At 44.8% G+C, this 18,495-nt stretch overlaps 1 protein-coding gene across 5 annotated transcripts in view; it reads right to left on the reverse strand.

The window, feature by feature from the left end:
- DNAH7 (dynein axonemal heavy chain 7) overlaps positions 1-18,495 on the reverse strand; it is a 356,587-nt gene that overhangs the window by 156,342 nt on the left and 181,750 nt on the right. For all 5 annotated transcript variants that reach the window (XM_038748902.1, XM_038748901.1, XM_038748903.1 and 2 more), the window contains 2 exons: positions 11,221-11,445; positions 2,796-2,993 (listed from right to left, as the gene is read on the reverse strand). In XM_038748902.1, the coding sequence (XP_038604830.1) occupies positions 2,796-2,993; positions 11,221-11,445 (423 nt within the window). The remainder of the gene's footprint in view (positions 1-2,795; positions 2,994-11,220; positions 11,446-18,495) is intronic.

The raw sequence follows: 18,495 nt of genomic DNA on the forward strand, positions 1-18,495 counted from the left end.
ATACGACTGATTGATTGATATACAGCTTGAACACAAGTGCTTAGTCCAGTGCTCTGCACCCAGTAAGCGCTCAATAAATACGACTGATTAATTGATATACAGCTTGAATACAAGCGCTTAGTCCAGTGCTCTGCACCCAGTAAGCGCTCAATAAATACGACTGATTGATATACAGCTTGAATACAAGTGCTTAGTCCAGTGCTCTGCACCCAGTAAGCGCTCAATAAATACGACTGATTGATTGATATACAGCTTGAACACAAGCGCTTCGTCCAGTGCTCTGCACCCAGTAAGCGCTCAATAAATACGACTGATTGATTGATATACAGCTTGAACACAAGCGCTTAGTCCAGTGCTCTGCACCCAGTAAGCACTCAATAAATACGACTCGTTGATTGATACACAGCTTGAACACAAGTGCTTCGTCCAGTGCTCTGCACCCAGTAAGCGCTCAATAAATACGACTGATTGATATACAGCTTGAATACAAGCGCTTAGTCCAGTGCTCTGCACCCAGTAAGCGCTCAATAAATACGACTGATTGATTGATATACAGCTTGAACACAAGCGCTTAGTCCAGTGCTCTGCACCCAGTAAGCGCTCAATAAATACGACTGATTGATATACAGCTTGAATACAAGCGCTTAGTCCAGTGCTCTGCACCCAGTAAGCACTCAGTAAATACGACTGATTGATTGATATACAGCTTCAACACAAGCACTTAGTCCAGTGCTCTGCACACAGTAAGCGCTCAATAAATACGACTGATTGATATACAGCATGAATACAAGCGCTTAGTACAGTGCTCTGCACACAGTAAGCGCTCAGTAAATACGACTGATTGATATACAGCTTGAATACAAGAGCTTAGTCCAGTGCTCTGCACCCAGTAAGCACTCAATAAATACGACTGATTAATATACAGCTTGAATGCAAGCGCTTAGTACAGTGCTCTGCACCCAGTAAGCGCTCAATAAATACGACTGATTGATATACAGCTTGAATACAAGCGCTTCGTACAGTGCTCTGCACACAGTAAGCGCTCAATAAATACAACTGATTGATATACAGCTTGAATACAAGCGCTTAGTCCAGTGCTCTGCACCCAGTAAGCACTCAATAAATACGACTGATTGATTGATATACAGCTTGAATACAAGCGCTTAGTCCAGTGCTCTGCACCCAGTAAGTGCTCAATAAATACGACTGATTGATTGATATACAGCTTGAACACAAGCGCTTAGTCCAGTGCTCTGCACCCAGTAAGCGCTCAATAAATACAACTGATTGATTGATATACAGCTTGAATACAAGCGCTTAGTACAGTACTCTGCACCCAGTAAGCGCTCAATAAATACGACTGATTGATTGATATACAGCTTGAACACAAGCGCTTAGTCCAGTGCTCTGCACCCAGTAAGCGCTCAATAAATACGACTGATTGATTGATATACAGCTTGAAAACAAGCGCTTAGTCCAGTGCTCTGCACCCAGTGAGCGCTCAATAAATACGACTGATTGATTGATATACAGCTTGAACACAAGCGCTTCATCCACTGCTCTGCACCCAGTAAGTGCTCAATAAATACGACTGATTGATATACAGCTTGAACACAAGCGTTTAGTCCAGTGCTCTGTACCCAATAAACGCTCAATAAATACGACTGATTGATTGATATACAGCTTGAACACAAGCGCTTAGTCCAGTGCTCTGCACCCAGTAAGCACTCAATAAATACGACTGATTGATATACAGCTTGAATACAAGCGCTTAGTCCAGTGCTCTGCACCCAGTAAGCACTCAATAAATACGACTGATTGATATACAGCTTGAACACAAGCGCTTAGTCCAGTGCTCTGCACCCAGTAAGCGCTCAATAAATACGACTGATTGATATACAGCTTGAATACAAGCGCTTAGTCCAGTGCTCTGCACCCAGTAAGCACTCAATAAATACGACTGATTGATATACAGCTTGAATACAAGCGCTTAGTCCAGTGCTCTGCACCCAGTAAGCACTCAATAAATACGACTGATTGATTGATATACAGCTTGAATACAAGCGCTTCGTCCAGTGCTCTGCACCCAGTAAGCACTCAATAAATACGACTGATATACAGCTTGAATACAAGCGCTTAGTACAGTTCTCTGCACACAGTAAGGGCTCAATAAATACGACTGATTGATATACAGCTTGAATACAAGCGCTTAGTCCAGTGCTCTGCACCCAGTAAGCGCTCAATAAATCCGACTGATTGATTGATCTACAGCTTGAACACAAGCGCTTAGTCCAGTGCTCTGCACCCAGTAAGCACTCAATAAATACGACTGAATGAATCTAAGCGCTATGCAGCCAGCGCGTAGAACAGTGCTTGGCATATAGTAAGCGCTTAACAAATGCCATCATTATTTGTGTTATTCCTGTATCCCCCCAGCGCTTCGAACAGTGCGTGGCACATAGTAAGCGCTTAACCAACGCCATGTTGATGATTAGACATATATACATATTCTAGACTGTGAGCCCACCATTGGGTAGGGACTGTCTCTATATGTTGCCAATTTGTACTTCCCAAGCGCTTAGTACAGCGCTCTGCACATAGTAAGCGCTCAATAAATACGATTGATGATGATGATTACACATCCAACTGACGGATGGATGGATGGCCCGGCGGGGAGGGCACACAGGCTCTCCACGGCCTGCTGCTGTGGGGGAGACTCCCTTACCCCCAAGGTGCTTAGTAAGCGCTTAATAAATGTCATTATTATTAAGGTGGGCTCCCCCCAGTTCACTCACGATGATGTAGACGCTCTTCCCGGTACCGGTGGGGCCGACGAAGACGGCGGGCTTCTGATGCTTCACCAGTAGGCCCATGAGGCAGGAATAGCGGACGGTGTCCAGCGTGGGCACGATGATCTCGCTGAACATGATGTCCTGAGGGATGGGGGGCACCAAGGCCAGCCTCTCCACCCAGGCTTCCCATCTTCCCACGCCCTGGGGGGTCCAATAAATACGACGGAATGAATGAATGAAGAGGAAGGCCCAGAAAAAGCGCTGAGTCCACTGCTCTGCACATAGTAAGCGCTCAAGAAATACGATTGATGATGATGATGATGAAAAAGGCGGGGAAAGAGTGGGGTCGGCTAAGCGCTTACTCTGGGTCACAATGATAATGATGATGGCATTTATTAAACGCTTACTATCATCATCATCGATCGTACTTATTGAGCGCTTACTGTGCGCAGAGCACTGGACTAAGCGCTTGGGAAGTCCAAGTTGGCAACATCTAGAGGCCGTCCCTACCCAACGGTGGGCTCACAGTCTAAAAGGGGGAGACGGAGAACAAAACCAAACATACTAACACAATAAAATAAATAGAATAGATATGTACAAGTAAAATAAATATTTATTTATTTATTTATTTATTTATTTATTTTACTTGTACATTTCTATCCTATTTATTTTATTTTGTTGGTATGTTTGGTTCTGTTCTCCGTCTCCCCCTTTTAGACTGTGAGCCCACTGTTGGGTAGGGACTGTCTCTGTGTGTTGCCAATTTGTACTTCCCAAGCGCTTAGTACAGTGCTCTGCACATAGTAAGCGCTCAATAAATACGATTGATTGATTGATTGATAAATAAATGGAGTAATAAATCTGTACAAACATCTATACATATATACAGGTGCTGTGGGGAAGGGAAGGAGGTAAGATGGGGGGGATGGAGAGGGGGACGAGAGGGAGAGGAAGCACTCTCGCACTCTTACTATGTGCCAAGCACTGTTCTAACCACTTGGGAGGTTACAAGGTGATCAGGTTGTCCCACGGGGGGCTCACTGTCTTCATCCTCATTTTACAGATGAGGGAACTGAGGCACAGAGAGTAATAATAATAATGATGGCATTTATTAAGCGCTTACTATGTGCCAAGCACTGTTCTAAGCACTCCGCAGGTTACAAGGTGATCAGGTTGTCCCACGGGGGGCTCAAAGTCTTCGTTCTCATTTTACAGATGAGGGAACTGAGGCACAGAGAGTAATAATAATAATGATGGCATTTATTAAGGGCTTACTATGTGCCAAGCACTGTTCTGAGCGCTCGTGAGGTTAGAAGGTGATCAGGTTGTCCCACGAGGGGCTCACAGTCTTCATCCTCATTTTACAGATGAGGGAACTGAGGTGCAGAGAATAATAATAATAATGATAATGACATTTATTAAGCACTTACTAAGTGCAAAGCACTCTTCTAAGCACCCAGGAGGTGACAAGGTGATCAGATTGTCCCACGGGGGGCTCACAGTCTTCATCCCCATTTGACAGATGAGGGAACTGAGGCACAGAGAATAATAATAATAATGATAACGACATTTATTAAGCACTTACTAAGTGCAAAGCACTGTTCTAAGCGCCCGGGAGGTTACAAGGTGATCAGGTTGCCCCATGGGGGCTCACAGTTTTCGTCCTCATTTTACAGATGAGGGAACTGAGGCACAGACAGTGATAATAATAATGATGGCATTTATTAAGCACTTACTATGTGCCAAGCACTGTTCTAAGCACTCCGAAGGTTACAAGGTGATCAGGTTGTCCCACGGGGGGCTCACAGTCTTCATCCTCATTTTACAGATGAGGGAACTGAGGTGCAGGGAATAATAATAATAATGATGATGGCATTTATTAAGAGCTTACTATGTGCAAAGCACTGTTCTAAGCACCCGGGAGGTTACAAGGTGATCAGGCTGTCCCACGGGGGGCTCACAGTCTTCTTCCCCATTTGACAGATGAGGGAACTGAGGCACAGAGAATAATAATAATAATGATAACGACATTTATTAAGCACTTACTAAGTGCAAAGCACTGTTCTAAGCGCCCGGGAGGTTACAAGGTGATCAGGTTGCCCCATGGGGGCTCACAGTTTTCGTCCTCATTTTACAGATGAGGGAACTGAGGCACAGACAGTGATAATAATAATGATGGCATTTATTAAGCACTTACTATGTGCCAAGCACTGTTCTAAGCACTCCGAAGGTTACAAGGTGATGAGGTTGTCCCACGTGGGGCTCACAGTCTTCATCCTCATTTTACAGATGAGGGAACTGAGGTGCAGAGAATAATAATAATAATGATGATGGCATTTATTAAGCGCTTACTATGTGCAAAGCACTATTCCAAGTGCTCGTGAGGTTACAAGGTGATCAGGTTGTCCCACACGGGGCTCACAGTCTTCATCCCCATTTTGCAGATGAGGGAACTGAGGCCCAGAGAATAATAATAATAATAATAATGGCATTTATTAAGCACTTACCATGTGCAAAACACTGTTCTAAGTGCTCGAGAAGTTACAAGGTGATCAGGCTGTCCCACGGGGGGCTCACAGTCTTCATCCTCATTTTACAGACGAGGGAACTGAAGCACAGAGAAGTGAAGTGACTTGCCCAAAGTCACACAGCTGGCATTTGGCAGAGCCGGGATTTGAGCCCATGACCTCTGACTCCCAAGCCCGGCCTCTTTCCACTGAGCCACGCTTCTTAATAACGTTGTTAGACTGTGAGCCCGTCGTTGGGTAGGGACCGTCTCTATATGTTGCCGACTTGTACTTCCCAAGCGCTTAGTCCAGTGCTCTGCACACAGTAAGTGCTCAATTAATATGATTGAATGCATAATAACGATGATAACGATGGTAATTGTCAATAATAATAATGATGTTGGTATTTGTTAAGCGCTTACTATGTGCCAAGCACTGTTCTGAGCTCTGGGGGGGATACAAGGTGATCGGGTTGTCCCACGGGGGGCTCCCAGTCTTCATCCCCATTTGCCAGATGAGGGAACTAAGGCCCAGAGAAGTGAAGTGACTTGCTCAAGGTCACACAGCAGACAAGTGGCGGAGCAGGGATTTGAACCCACGACCTCTGACTCCCAAGCCCGGGCTCTTTCCACTGAGCCACGCTGCTTCCGGATACACCCCAGTACAGTGACTGGCAAGAGTTAAGCGCTTAACAAGTACCATCATCATCATCATCATCAATCATATTTATTGAGCGCTTACTATGTGCAGAGCACTGTACTAAGCGCTTGGGAAGTACAAATTGGCAACATATAGAGCCAATCCCTACCCAACAGTGGGCTCACAGTCTAAAAGGGGGAGACAGAGAACAAAACCAAACATACTAACAAAATAAAATAAATAGAATAGATAGGTACAAGTAAAATAAATAAATAAATACAGTAATAAATCTGTATAAACACATATCCATATATACAGGTGCTGTGGAGAAGGGAAGGAGGTAAGATGTGAGCCTTTTTTTTAGACTGTGAGCCCACTGTTGGGAAGGGACTGTCTCTATATGTTGCCAATTTATACTTCCCAAGCGCTTAGTACAGTGCTCTGCACATAGTAAGCGCTCAATAAATACGATTGAAAAAAGATGGGGGGATGGAGAGGGGGACGAGGGGGAGAGGAAGGAAGGGGCTCAGTCTGGGAAGGCCTCCTGGAGGAGGTGAGCTCTCAGCAGGGCCTTGTACCACAGTTATTATTATTATTAACTTGTACTTCCCAAGCGCTTAGTACAGTGCTCTGTACACAGTAAGCGCTCAATAAATATGATTGAATGTCTTGAGTGAATATTACGGTGCATAGTCGGCACTTAACAAACCCCATGGCTAATATGACGAAGGGAATGACCGGAGAGGGTGGTGGACCTCAGAGAAGCAGCGTGGCTCAGTGGAAAGAGCCCGGGCTTGGGAGTCCGAGGTCGTGGGTTCGAATCCCGGCTCCGCCACTTGTCCGCTGGGTGACTTTGGGCAAGTCACTTCACTTCTCCGGGCCTCAGTTCCCTCATCTGTCAAATGGGGATGAAGACTGTGAGCCCCCCGTGGGACAACCTGATGACTTTGTATCTCCCCCGGCGCTTAGAACAGTGCTTGGCACATAGTAAGCACTTACCAAATACCATCATCGTCATACTTTGGGCAAGTCACTTCACTTCTCTGGTCCTCAGTGACCTCATCTGTCAAATGGGGATGAAGACTGTGAGCCCCACGTGGGACAACCTGAAGACTTTGAAACTCCCCCAGCGCTTAGATCAGTGAATGGCACATAGTAAGCGCTTAACAAATGCCATCATTATTATTATTATTATTACCCCAGTGCTTAGAACAGTGCTTGGCACATAGTAAGTGTGTAACAAATACCATTATTATTATTATTATCACCCCAGCACTTAGAACAGTGCTTGGCACATAGTAAGCGCTTAACAAATACCATCATTATTATTATTATTATTATTATTACCCCAGCGCTTAGAACAGTGCTTGGCACATAGTAAGCGCTTAAAAAATACCATCATTATTATTATTATTATTATTATTATTATTACCCCAGCGCTTAGAACAGTGCTTGGCACATAGTAAGCACGTAACAAATACCATCATTATTATTATTATCACCCCAGCACTTAGAACAGTGCTTGGCACATAGTAAGCGCTTAACAAATACCATCATCATTATTATTATTATTATTATTATTATTATTATTATTATTATTATTATTACCCCAGCGCTTAGAACAGTGCTTGGCACATAGTAAGCACGTAACAAATACCATCATTATTATTATTATCACCCCAGCACTTAGAACAGTGCTTGGCACATAGTAAGCACTTAACAAATACCATCATTATTATTGTTATTATTATTATTAGTAGTAGTAGTAGTAGTAGTAGTAGTAGTAGTATTACCCCAGCAATTAGAACAGTGCTTGGCACAAAGTAAGCGCTTAACAAATGCCATCATTATTATTATTATTACCCCAGTGCTTAGAACAGTGCTTGGCACATAGTAAGTGTGTAACAAATACCATCATTATTATTATTATCACCCCAGCACTTAGAACAGTGCTTGGCACAAAGTAAGCGCTTAACAAATGCCATCATTATTATTATTATTATTACCCCAGTGCTTAGAACAGTGCTTGGCACATAGTAAGTGTGTAACAAATACCATCATTATTATTATTATCACCCCAGCACTTAGAACAGTGCTTGGCACATAGTAAGCGCTTAACAAATACCATCATTATTATTATTATTATTATTACCCCAGCAATTAGAACAGTGCTTGGCACATAGTAAGTGCTTAACAAATACCATCATTATTATTATTATTACCCGAGCGCTTATAACAGTGCTTGGCACATAGTAAGCGCTTAACAAAAACTATCATCATCATGTGTGACTTTGGGCAAGTCACAACTTCTCTGGGCCTCAGTTCCCTCATCTGTCAAATGGGGATGAAGACTGGGAACCCCACGAGGGGCAACCTGATCACCTTGTATCTCCCCCAGTGCTTAGAACGGCACTTGGCACATAGTAAGCGCTTAACAAATACCATCATCGTCATGTGTGACTTTGGGCAAGTCACAACTTCTCTGGGCCTCAGTTCCCTCATCTGTCAAATGGGGATGAAGACCGTGAGCCCCACGTGGGACAACCTGCTGACCTTGTATCTCCCCCCAGCGCTTAGAACAGTGCTTGGCACATAGTAAGTGCTTAACAAATACCATTATTATTATTATTATTACTACCCCAGCGCTCAGAACAGTACTTGGCACATAGTAAGTGCTTAATACCATCATCGTCATGTGTGACTTTGGGCAAGTCACTTCCCTTCTCTGGGCCTCAGTTCCCTCATCTGGAAAATGGGGATGAAGACCGTGAGCCCCACGTGGGACAACCTGATCGCCTTGTATCTCCCCCAGTGCTTAGAACGGTGCTTGGCACATAGTAAGCACTTAACAAATACCATCATTATTATCATTATTACCCCAGCCCTTAGAACAGTGCTTGGCACATACTAAGCACTTAACAAATACCATCATCGTCATGTGTGACTTTGGGCAAGTCTCAACTTCTCAGGGCCTCAGTTCCCCCCTCTGTCAAATGGGTATGAAGACCGTGAGCCCCACGTGGGACAACCTGATGATTTTGTATCTCCCCCAGGTCTTAGAACAGTGCTTGGCACATAGTAAGCTCTTAGCAAAAACCATCATCGTCATGTGTGACATTGGTCAAGTCACAACTTCTCTGGGCCTCAGTTCCCCCCTCTGTCAAATGGGGATGAAGACCGTGAGCCCCACGTGGGACAACCTGATGACTTTGTATCTCCCCCAGCGCTTAGAACAGTGCTTGGCACATAGTAAGCGCTTAACAAATACCATCATCGTCATGTGTGACTTTGGGCAAGTCACAACTTCTCTGGGCCTCAGTTCCCTCCTCTGTAAAATGAGGATGAAGACCGTGAGCCCCACGCGGGACAACCTGATGACTTTGTATCTCCACCAGCGCTTAGAACAGTGCTTGGCACATAGTAAGCGCTTAACAAATACCATCATTATCATTATTATTATTACCCCAGCGCTTAGAGCAGTACTTGGCACATAGTAAGCGCTTAACAAATACCATCATCGTAACGTGTGACTTTGGGCAAGTCACAACTTCTCTGGGCCTCAGTTCCCTCCTCTGTAAAATGAGGATGAAGACCGTGAGCCCCCCGTGGGACAACCTGATGACTTTGCATCTCCCCCAGCGCTTGGAACAGTGCTTGGCACATAGTGAGCACTTAACAAATACCATCATTATTATTGTTATTATTACCCCAGCGCTTAGAACAGTACTTGGCACATAGTAAGTGCTTAACAAATACCATCATCATCACGTGTGACTGTGGGCAAGTCACAACTTCTCTGGGCCTCAGTTCCCTTATCTGTCAAATGGGGATGAAGACCGTGAGCCCCCCGTGGGACAACCTGATCACCTTGTATCTCCTCCAGTGCTTAGAACAGCGCTTGGCACATAGTAAGTGCTTAACAAATACCATCATCATTATTATTATTATTACCCCAGTGCTTAGAACAGTACTTGGCACATAGTAAGCGCTTAACAAATACCATCATCATCACGTGTGACTTTGGGCAAGTCACAACTTCTCTGGGCCTCAGTTCCCTCCTCTGTCAAATGAGGATGAAGACCGTGAGCCCCACGTGGGACAACCTGATGACTTTGTATCTCCTCGAGCGCTTAGAACAGCACTTGGCACATAGTAAGTGCTTAACAAATACCATCATTATCATTATTATTATTACCCCAGCACTTAGAACAGTACTTGGCACATAGTAAGCGCTTAACAAATACCATCATCATCATGTGTGACTTTGGGTAAGTCACAACTTCTCTGGCCCTCAGTTCCCTCATCTGTCAAATGGGGATGAAGACTGTGAGCCCCCCGTGGGACAACCTGATGACTTTGTATCTCCTCCAGTGCTTAGAACAGCGCTTGGCACATAGCACAAATACCATCATCATCATGTGTGACTTTGAGCAAGTCACAACTTCTCTGGGCCTCAGTTCCCTCATCTGTCAAATGGGGATGAGGACCGTGAGCCCCCCGTGGAACAACCTGATGACTTTGTATCTCCTCCAGCGCTTAGAACAGCGCTTGGCACATAGTAAGTGCTTAACAAATACCATCATTATTAGTATTATTATTATTACCCCAGCACTTAGAACAGTACTTGGCACCTAGTAAGCGCTTAATAAATACCATCATCATCATGTGTGACTTTGGGCAAGTCACAACTTCTCTGGGCCTCAGTTCCCTCATCTGTCAAATGGGGATGAAGACTGTGAGCCCCCCGTGGGACAACCTGATGACTTTGTATCTCCTCCAGTGCTTAGAACAGCGCTTGGCACATAGCACTTAACAAATACCATCATCATCATGTGTGACTTTGAGCAAGTCACAGCTTCTCTGGGCCTCAGTTCCCTCATCTGTCAAATGGGGATGAGGACCGGGAGCCCCACGTGGAACAACCTGATGACTTTGTATCTCCTCCAGTGCTTAGAACAGCGCTGGGCACATAGTAAGCGCTTAACAAATACCATCATTATTAGTATTATTATTATTACCCCAGCACTTAGAACAGTACTTGGCACGTAGTAAGTGCTTAACAAATACCATCATCATCACGTATGACTTTGGGCAAGTCACAACTGCTCTGGGCCTCAGTTCCCTCATCTGTCAAATGGGGATGAAGACCGTGAGCCCCCCGTGGGACCACCTGATGACTTTGTATCTCCCCCAGCACTTGGCACATAATAAGCGCTTCCAAATTATCATTGTCCTTGGAGACGGGCCTGTTGGGGCCTGCCTCGGGCCGCCCGGGGACTGACCTCTTTGATGAAACAGTAGTCATAGATGGTGCCCTCGGTGGGCAGCGGGACGGTGGGGGTCTTGGCGGGGCCCCTGTCGGTGCCGCTCAGTAGCTTGTAGCGTTCCCTCGTCTCCTCGGACAGTGGGCCGGACACCAGTTCCCTCACCAGCTGGTCAAACCGGAGTCGGTCGTCTTCTCTACAGCTGGCACCCACGGACCAGGTCAGGGAGAACACAAAAATGCCCTGCGATGGACAGAAGGACGGACGGACACTCTGATTCCCCCCGCGTTGGGACTCATCGGACGCTCCAATCAATCAATCGATCAATCAATCGTATTTACTGAGCGCTTACCGTGTGCAGAGCACTGGACTAAGTGCTTGGGAAGTACAAATTGGCAACATATACAGTCAATCAATCAATCAACTCTGATTCCCCCCGTGTTGGGACTCATCGGACGCTCCAATCAATCAATCAATCAATCAATCGTATTTACTGAGCGCTTACCGTGTGCAGAGCACTGGACTAAGCGCTTGGGAAGTACAAGTTGGCAACATATAGAGACAGTCAATCAATCAGTCAATCAACTCTGATTCTCCCCGCGCTGGGACTCATCGGACGCTCCAAACAATCAATCAATCAATCGTATTTATTGAGCGCTTACCGTGTGGCAGAGCACTGGACTAAGTGCTTGGGAAGTACAAGTTGGCAACATATAGAGACAGTCAATCAGTCAATCAACTCTGATTCTCCCTGCGCTGGGACTCATCGGACACTCCAAACAATCAATCAATCAATCAATCGTATTTATTGAGTGCTTACCGTGTGCAGAGCACTGGACTAATCACTTGGGAAGTACAAGTTGGCAACATATAGAGACAGTCAATCAATCAGTCAATCAACTCTGATTCTCCCCGCGTTGGGACTCATCAGACGCGCCAATCAATCAATCAATCAATCGTATTTACTGAGCGCTTACCGTGTGCAGAGCACTGGTCTAAGCGCTTGGGAAGTACAAGTTGGCAACATATAGAGACAGTCAATCAATCAGTCAATCAACTCTGATGCCCCCCGCGTTGGGACTCATCGGACGCGCCAATCAATCAATCAATCAATCAATCGTATTTATTGAGCACTTACCGTGTGCAGAGCACTGGACTAAGCGCTTGGGAAGTACAAGTTGGCAACATATAGAGACAGTCAATCAATCAGTCAATCAACTCTGATTCCCCCCGCGTTGGGACTCATCGGACGCTCCAATCAATCGATCAATCAATCGTATTTATTGAGCACTTACCGTGTGCAGAGCACTGGACTAAGCGCTTGGGAAGTACAAGTTGGCAACATATAGAGACAGTCAATCAATCAGTCAATCAACTCTGATGCCCCCCGCGTTGGGACTCATCGGATGCTCCAATCAATCAATCAATCATATTTACTGAGCACTTACTGTGTGCAGAGCACTGGACTAAGCGCTTGGGAAGTACAAGTTGGCAACATATAGAGACAGTCAATCAATCAGTCAATCAACTCTGATTCCCCCGCGTTGGGACTCATCAGACGCTCCAATCAATAAATCAATCAATCAATTGTATTTATTGAGCGCTTACCGTGTGCAGAGCACTGGACTAAGCGCTTGGGAAGTACAAGTTGGCAACATATAGAGACAGTCAATCAGTCAATCAACTCTGATTCTCCCCGCGCTGGGACTCATCGGACGCTCCAAACAATCAATCAATCGCATTTATTGAGTGCTTACCGTGTGCAGAGCACTGGACTAAGCGCTTGGGAAGTACAAGTTGGCAACATATAGAGACAGTCAATCAATCGGTCAATCAACTCTGATTCCCCCCGCGTTGGGACTCATCGGACGCTCCAATCAATCAATCAATCAATCAATCAATCGTATTTACTAAGCGCTTGGGAAGTACAAGTTGGCAACATATAGAGACGGTCAATCAATCAATCAATCGTATTTACTGAGCGCTTACCGTGTGCAGGGCACTGGACTAAGCGCTTGGGAAGTCCAAGTTGGCAACATAGAGAGACGGTCCCTACCCAACAGTGGGCTCACAGTCTAGAAGGGGGAGACGGACAACAAAACCAAGCATATTAACAAAATAAATAGAATAGATATGTACAAGTAAAATGAACAAATAAATAAATGGAGTAATAAATATGTACAAACATATATACATATATACAGGTGCTGTGGGCAAGGGAAGGAGGTAAGACGGGAGACGCCTATCTAATCCTAAATGAGCCCAATCAATCTATCAATCATCAATCCTATTTATTGAGTGCTTACTGTGTGCAGAGCACTGTATTAAGCGCTTGGGAAGTCCAAGTTGGCAACACATAGAGACGGTCCCTACCCAACAGCGGGCTCACAGTCTAGAAGGGGGAGACAGAGAACAAAATAAAACACAACTGGCCTAAACTCGCCTGTCCCTCCTTAAATAAATCATAATAAATAATAATGGCATTTATTAAGCACTTACTATGTGCCAAGCACTGTTCGAAGCGCTGGGGAGGTTACAAGGTGATCAGGTTGTCCCCCGGGGGGCTCACAGTCCTCAGCCCCATTTGACAGATGAGGTAACTGAGGCACAGAAAAGTTAAGTGATTTGCCCAAGGTCACACAATTGACAACTGGTGGAGCCGGGATTTGAATAATAATAATAATAATAATAATGATAATAATAATAATATTGGCATTTGTTAAGAGCTTACTATGTGCAAAGCACTGTTAATAATAATAATGATGGCACTTATTAAGCGCTTACTATGTGCAAACCACTGTTCTAAGCGCTGGGAAGGTTACAAGGTGATCAGGTTGTCCCCCGGGGGGGTCACAGTCTTCATCCCCATTTGACAGATGAGGGAACTGAGGCACAGAGAAGTTAAGTGACTTGCCCAAGGTCACACAGCTGAGAACTGGTGGAGCCGGGATTTAAATAATAATAATAATAATAATAACGTTGGCATTTGTTAAGCGCTTACTATGTGCAAAGCACTGTTAATAATAATAATAGTAATAATGATGGCACTTATTAAGCGCTTACTATTGCAAAGCACTGTTCTAAGCGCTGGGGAGGTTACAAGGTGATCAGGTTGCCCCCCAGGGGGCTCACAGCCTTCAGCCCCATTTGACAGATGAGGTAACTGAGGCACAGAGAAGTGAAGGGACTTGCCCAAGGTCACACAGCTGGCAATTGGCAGAGCCGGGATTTGAACCCATGATCAAATGCGATCCTTCTCACCCATCCTACCGTCGCCCCCCGGCCCTCGTCCTCCCCCTGGTCCGGAATGCCCTCCTTCTGCCCATCCAACTTGTACTTCCCAAGCGCTTAGTCCAGTGCTCTGCACACAGTAAGCGCTCAATAAATACGATTGATTGATTGATTGATTGATCTGCCAAGCTAGCTCTCTTCCTCCCTTCAAAGCCCTACTGAGAGCTCACCTCCTCCAGGAGGCCTTCCCACACTGAGCCCCCTTTTTCCTCTCCTCCTCCCCATCCCCTCCCGCCCTCCCTCCTTCCCCTCCCCACAGCACCTGTATAGATGTTTGTACGGATTTATAACTCTACTTATTTTACTTGGACATATTTACTATTCTATTCATTTTGTTAATGATGCACATCTAGCTTTATTTCTATTTATTCTGATGACTTGACACCTGTCCACATGTTTTGTTTTGTCGTCCATCTCCCCCTTCTAGACGGTGAGCCCATCGTTGGGTAGGGACCATCTCTATCTGTTGGCAACTTGTCCTTCCCAAGCGCTTAGTCCAGTGCTCTGCACACAGTAAGCGCTCAATAAATGCGATTGAATGAATGAATGAATGTTTGTGCAGATTTATTACTCTATTTTACTTGTACGTATTTATTACTCTATTTTGATAATGATGTGCATTTAGCTTTCATTCTATCTGTTCTGACGACTTGACACCTGTCCACGTGTTTTGTTTTGTCGTCCATCTCCCTCTTCTAGACTGGGGGCCCGTTGTTGGGGAGGGACCATCTCCATATGTCGCCAATTTGCATTTCCCAAGCGCTTAGTACAGTGCTCTGCACACAGTAAGCGCTCAATAAATACGATTGAATGAATGAATGGTTAATTAATGTTTGTACAGATTTATTACTCTATTTTACTTGTACATATTTCTACTCTATTTTGATAATGCCGTGCATTTAGCTTTAATTCTCTCTGTTCTGACTTGACACCTGTTCACGTGTTTTGTTTTGTCATCTGTCTCCCCCTTTTAGACTGGGACTTCCCAAGCGCTTAGTACAGTGCTCTGCACACACTAAGCGCTCAATAAATATGATTGATTGATTGATTGGGAGCCCGTTGTTGGGTAGGGACCATCTCCATATGTCGCCAACTTGCACTTCCCAAGCGCATAGTCCAGTGCTCTGCACACAGTAAGCGCTCAATCAATACGATTGAATGAACGAATGAATAATTAATTAATGTGTGTACAGATTTATTACTCTATTTTACTTGTACATATTTACTACTCTATTTATTTGGATAATGCCGTGCATTTAGCTTTAATTCTATCTGTTCTGATGACTTGACACCTGTCCACGTGTTTTGTGTTGTCGTCTGTCTCCCCCTTCTAGACTGGGACTTCCCAAGCGCTTAGTACAGTGCTCTGCACACAGTAAGCGCTCAATAAATATGATTTACTGATTGATTGGGAGCCCGTTGTTGGGTAGGGACCATCTCCATATGTCGCCAACTTGCACTTCCCAAGCGCATAGTCCAGTGCTCTGCACACAGTAAGCGCTCAATAAATACGATTGAATGAACGAATGAATAATTAATTAATGTTTGTACAGATTTATTACTCTATTTTACTTGTACATATTTACTACTCTATTTTGATAAGCCCGTGCATTTAGCTTTAATTCTATCTGTTCTGATGACTTGACACCTGTCCATGTGTTTTGTTTTGTTGTCTGTCTCCCCCTTCTAGCCTGTGAGACTGTCGTTGGGTAGGGACTGTCTTAATAATAATAATAACAACAATAATAATAATAATAATAATAATAATAATGACATTTGTTAAGCACTTACTTTGTGCAAAGCACTGTTATAAGCGCTGGGGGATACAAGATGACCAGGTTGCCCCACGCAGGGTTCACAGTCTTAATCCCCATTTTACAGATGAGGGAACTGAGGCTCAGAGAAGTTAAGTGCCTTGCCCAAGGTCACACAGCAGACACGTGGCGGAGCCGGGATGTTGCCGACTTTCAAGCATTCAATAAATACGATTGAATTAATTAATTAATGTTTGTACAGATTTATTACTCTATTTTACTTGTACATATTTACTACTCTATTTTGATAATGATGTGCATTTAGGAGAAGCAGCATGGCTCAGTGGAAAGAGTACGGGCTTTGGCGTCAGAGGTCATGGGTTCAAATCCCGGCTTCGCCAAATGTCAGCTAGCTGTGTGACATTGGGCAAGTCACTTCACTTCTCTGGGCCTCAGTTACCTCATCTGTAAAATGGGGATTAAAACTGTGAGCCCCCCGTGGGACAACCTGATCACCTTGTAACCTCCCCAGCGCTGAGAACAGTGCTCTGCACATAGTAAGCACTTAACAAATACCATCGTTATTATTATTATTATTTAGCTTTAATTCTATCTGTTCTGACGACTTGACACCTGTCCACGTGTTTTGTTTTGTCATCTGTCTCCCCCTTCTAGACTGTGAGCCCGTCCTTGGGTAGGGACCGTCTCTATACGTTGCCAACTTGTACTTCCTAAGCGCTTAGTCCAGTGCTCTGCACACAGTAAGTGCTCAATAAATACGACTGAATGAATGAACAAACTCCTAAATGGATTTGCTACATTTGTTGAATTTTAAGGCCCTAGATCCTAAATGGGACGCCCTTCAGTCACTCATTTATTCATTCAATCGTATTTATTGAGCGCTTGCTGTGTGCAGAGCACTGTACTAAGCGCTTGGGAAGTCCAAGTTGGCAACATATAGAGACGGTCCCTACCCAACAATGGGCTCACAGTCGACCGAGCGCTTCCTGCACGCAGGGCTGGAGCCCGGGCTTGGGATTCAGAGGTGGTGGGTTCTCATCTCAGCTCTGCCACTCATCAGCTGTGTGACCTTGGACAACTCACTTCACTTCTCCGAGCCTCAGTTCCCTCATCTGTCAAATGGGGATGAAGACTGCGAGCCCCATGTGGGACAACCTGCTGAATTTGTATCCTTCCCAGCACTTAGAACAGTGCTTTGCACATAGTAAGCGCTTAACAAATGCCATTATTATTATTTTCAAGCCCAGATTACATCCTGAGAAAATCGGCTGAATGACAAAGCGAGGCCAGATTTGGGCCTCAAACTCCTGGTCCGGACACCTGAACGTTCTGGAATTTTAACATTTTAAAATCCCGAGCCCAGAATAATGGCATTTTTACTAAGCGCTTACTATGTGCAAAGCACTGTTCTAAGCGCTGGGGAGGTTACAAGGTGTCCAGGTTGTCCCCCGGGGGGCTCACAGTCTTCATCCCCATTTTACAGATGAGGGAACTAAGGCACAGAGAAGTTAAGTGACTTGCCCAAAGTCACACTGCTGACAATTGGAGGAGCCGGCATTTGAACCCATGACCCGGAACTAACTGAAGAAGCAGTGTGGCCTAGCGGGTAGAACAAACACACTGGAGAAGCAGTGTAGCTCGGTGGCAAGAGCCAGGGCTTGAGAGTCAGAGGTTATGGGTTCTAATCCCTACTCCGCCACTTGTCAACTGTGTGACTTTGGGCAAGTCACGTCACTTCTCTGGGCCTCAGTTCCCTCATCTGGAAAATGGGGAGCCAGACTGTGAGCCCCACGTGGGACCGGGACTGTGTCAAATCCGATTTGCTTGTATCCACCCCAGCGCTTACTACAGTGCCTGGCACATAGGAAGCGCTTAACAAAACCGCAATTATTATTATTATTATTAATAATAATAATAATAATAATGTGTCAGCATCCCCCCCCCCCGCCTTACCTCATTCCCCTCTCCACAGCACCTGTTTAGATGTATATAAGTTTGTCTGCATTTATTACTCTATTTATTTATTTATTTTACTTGTACATATTTATTCTATTTATTTTATTTTGTTAATATGTTTTGTTTTGTTCCCTGTCTCGCCCTTCTAGACTGCGAGCCCGCTGTTGGGTGGGGACCGTCTCTAGATGTCGCCGACTTGTCCTTCCCAAGCGCTTAGTACAGTGCTCTGCACACAGTAAGCGCTCAATAAATACGATTGAATGAATGAATG

This window comes from Tachyglossus aculeatus, chromosome 7 (genome assembly GCF_015852505.1).
Source record: "Tachyglossus aculeatus isolate mTacAcu1 chromosome 7, mTacAcu1.pri, whole genome shotgun sequence".
NCBI lineage: Eukaryota > Metazoa > Chordata > Mammalia > Monotremata > Tachyglossidae > Tachyglossus > Tachyglossus aculeatus.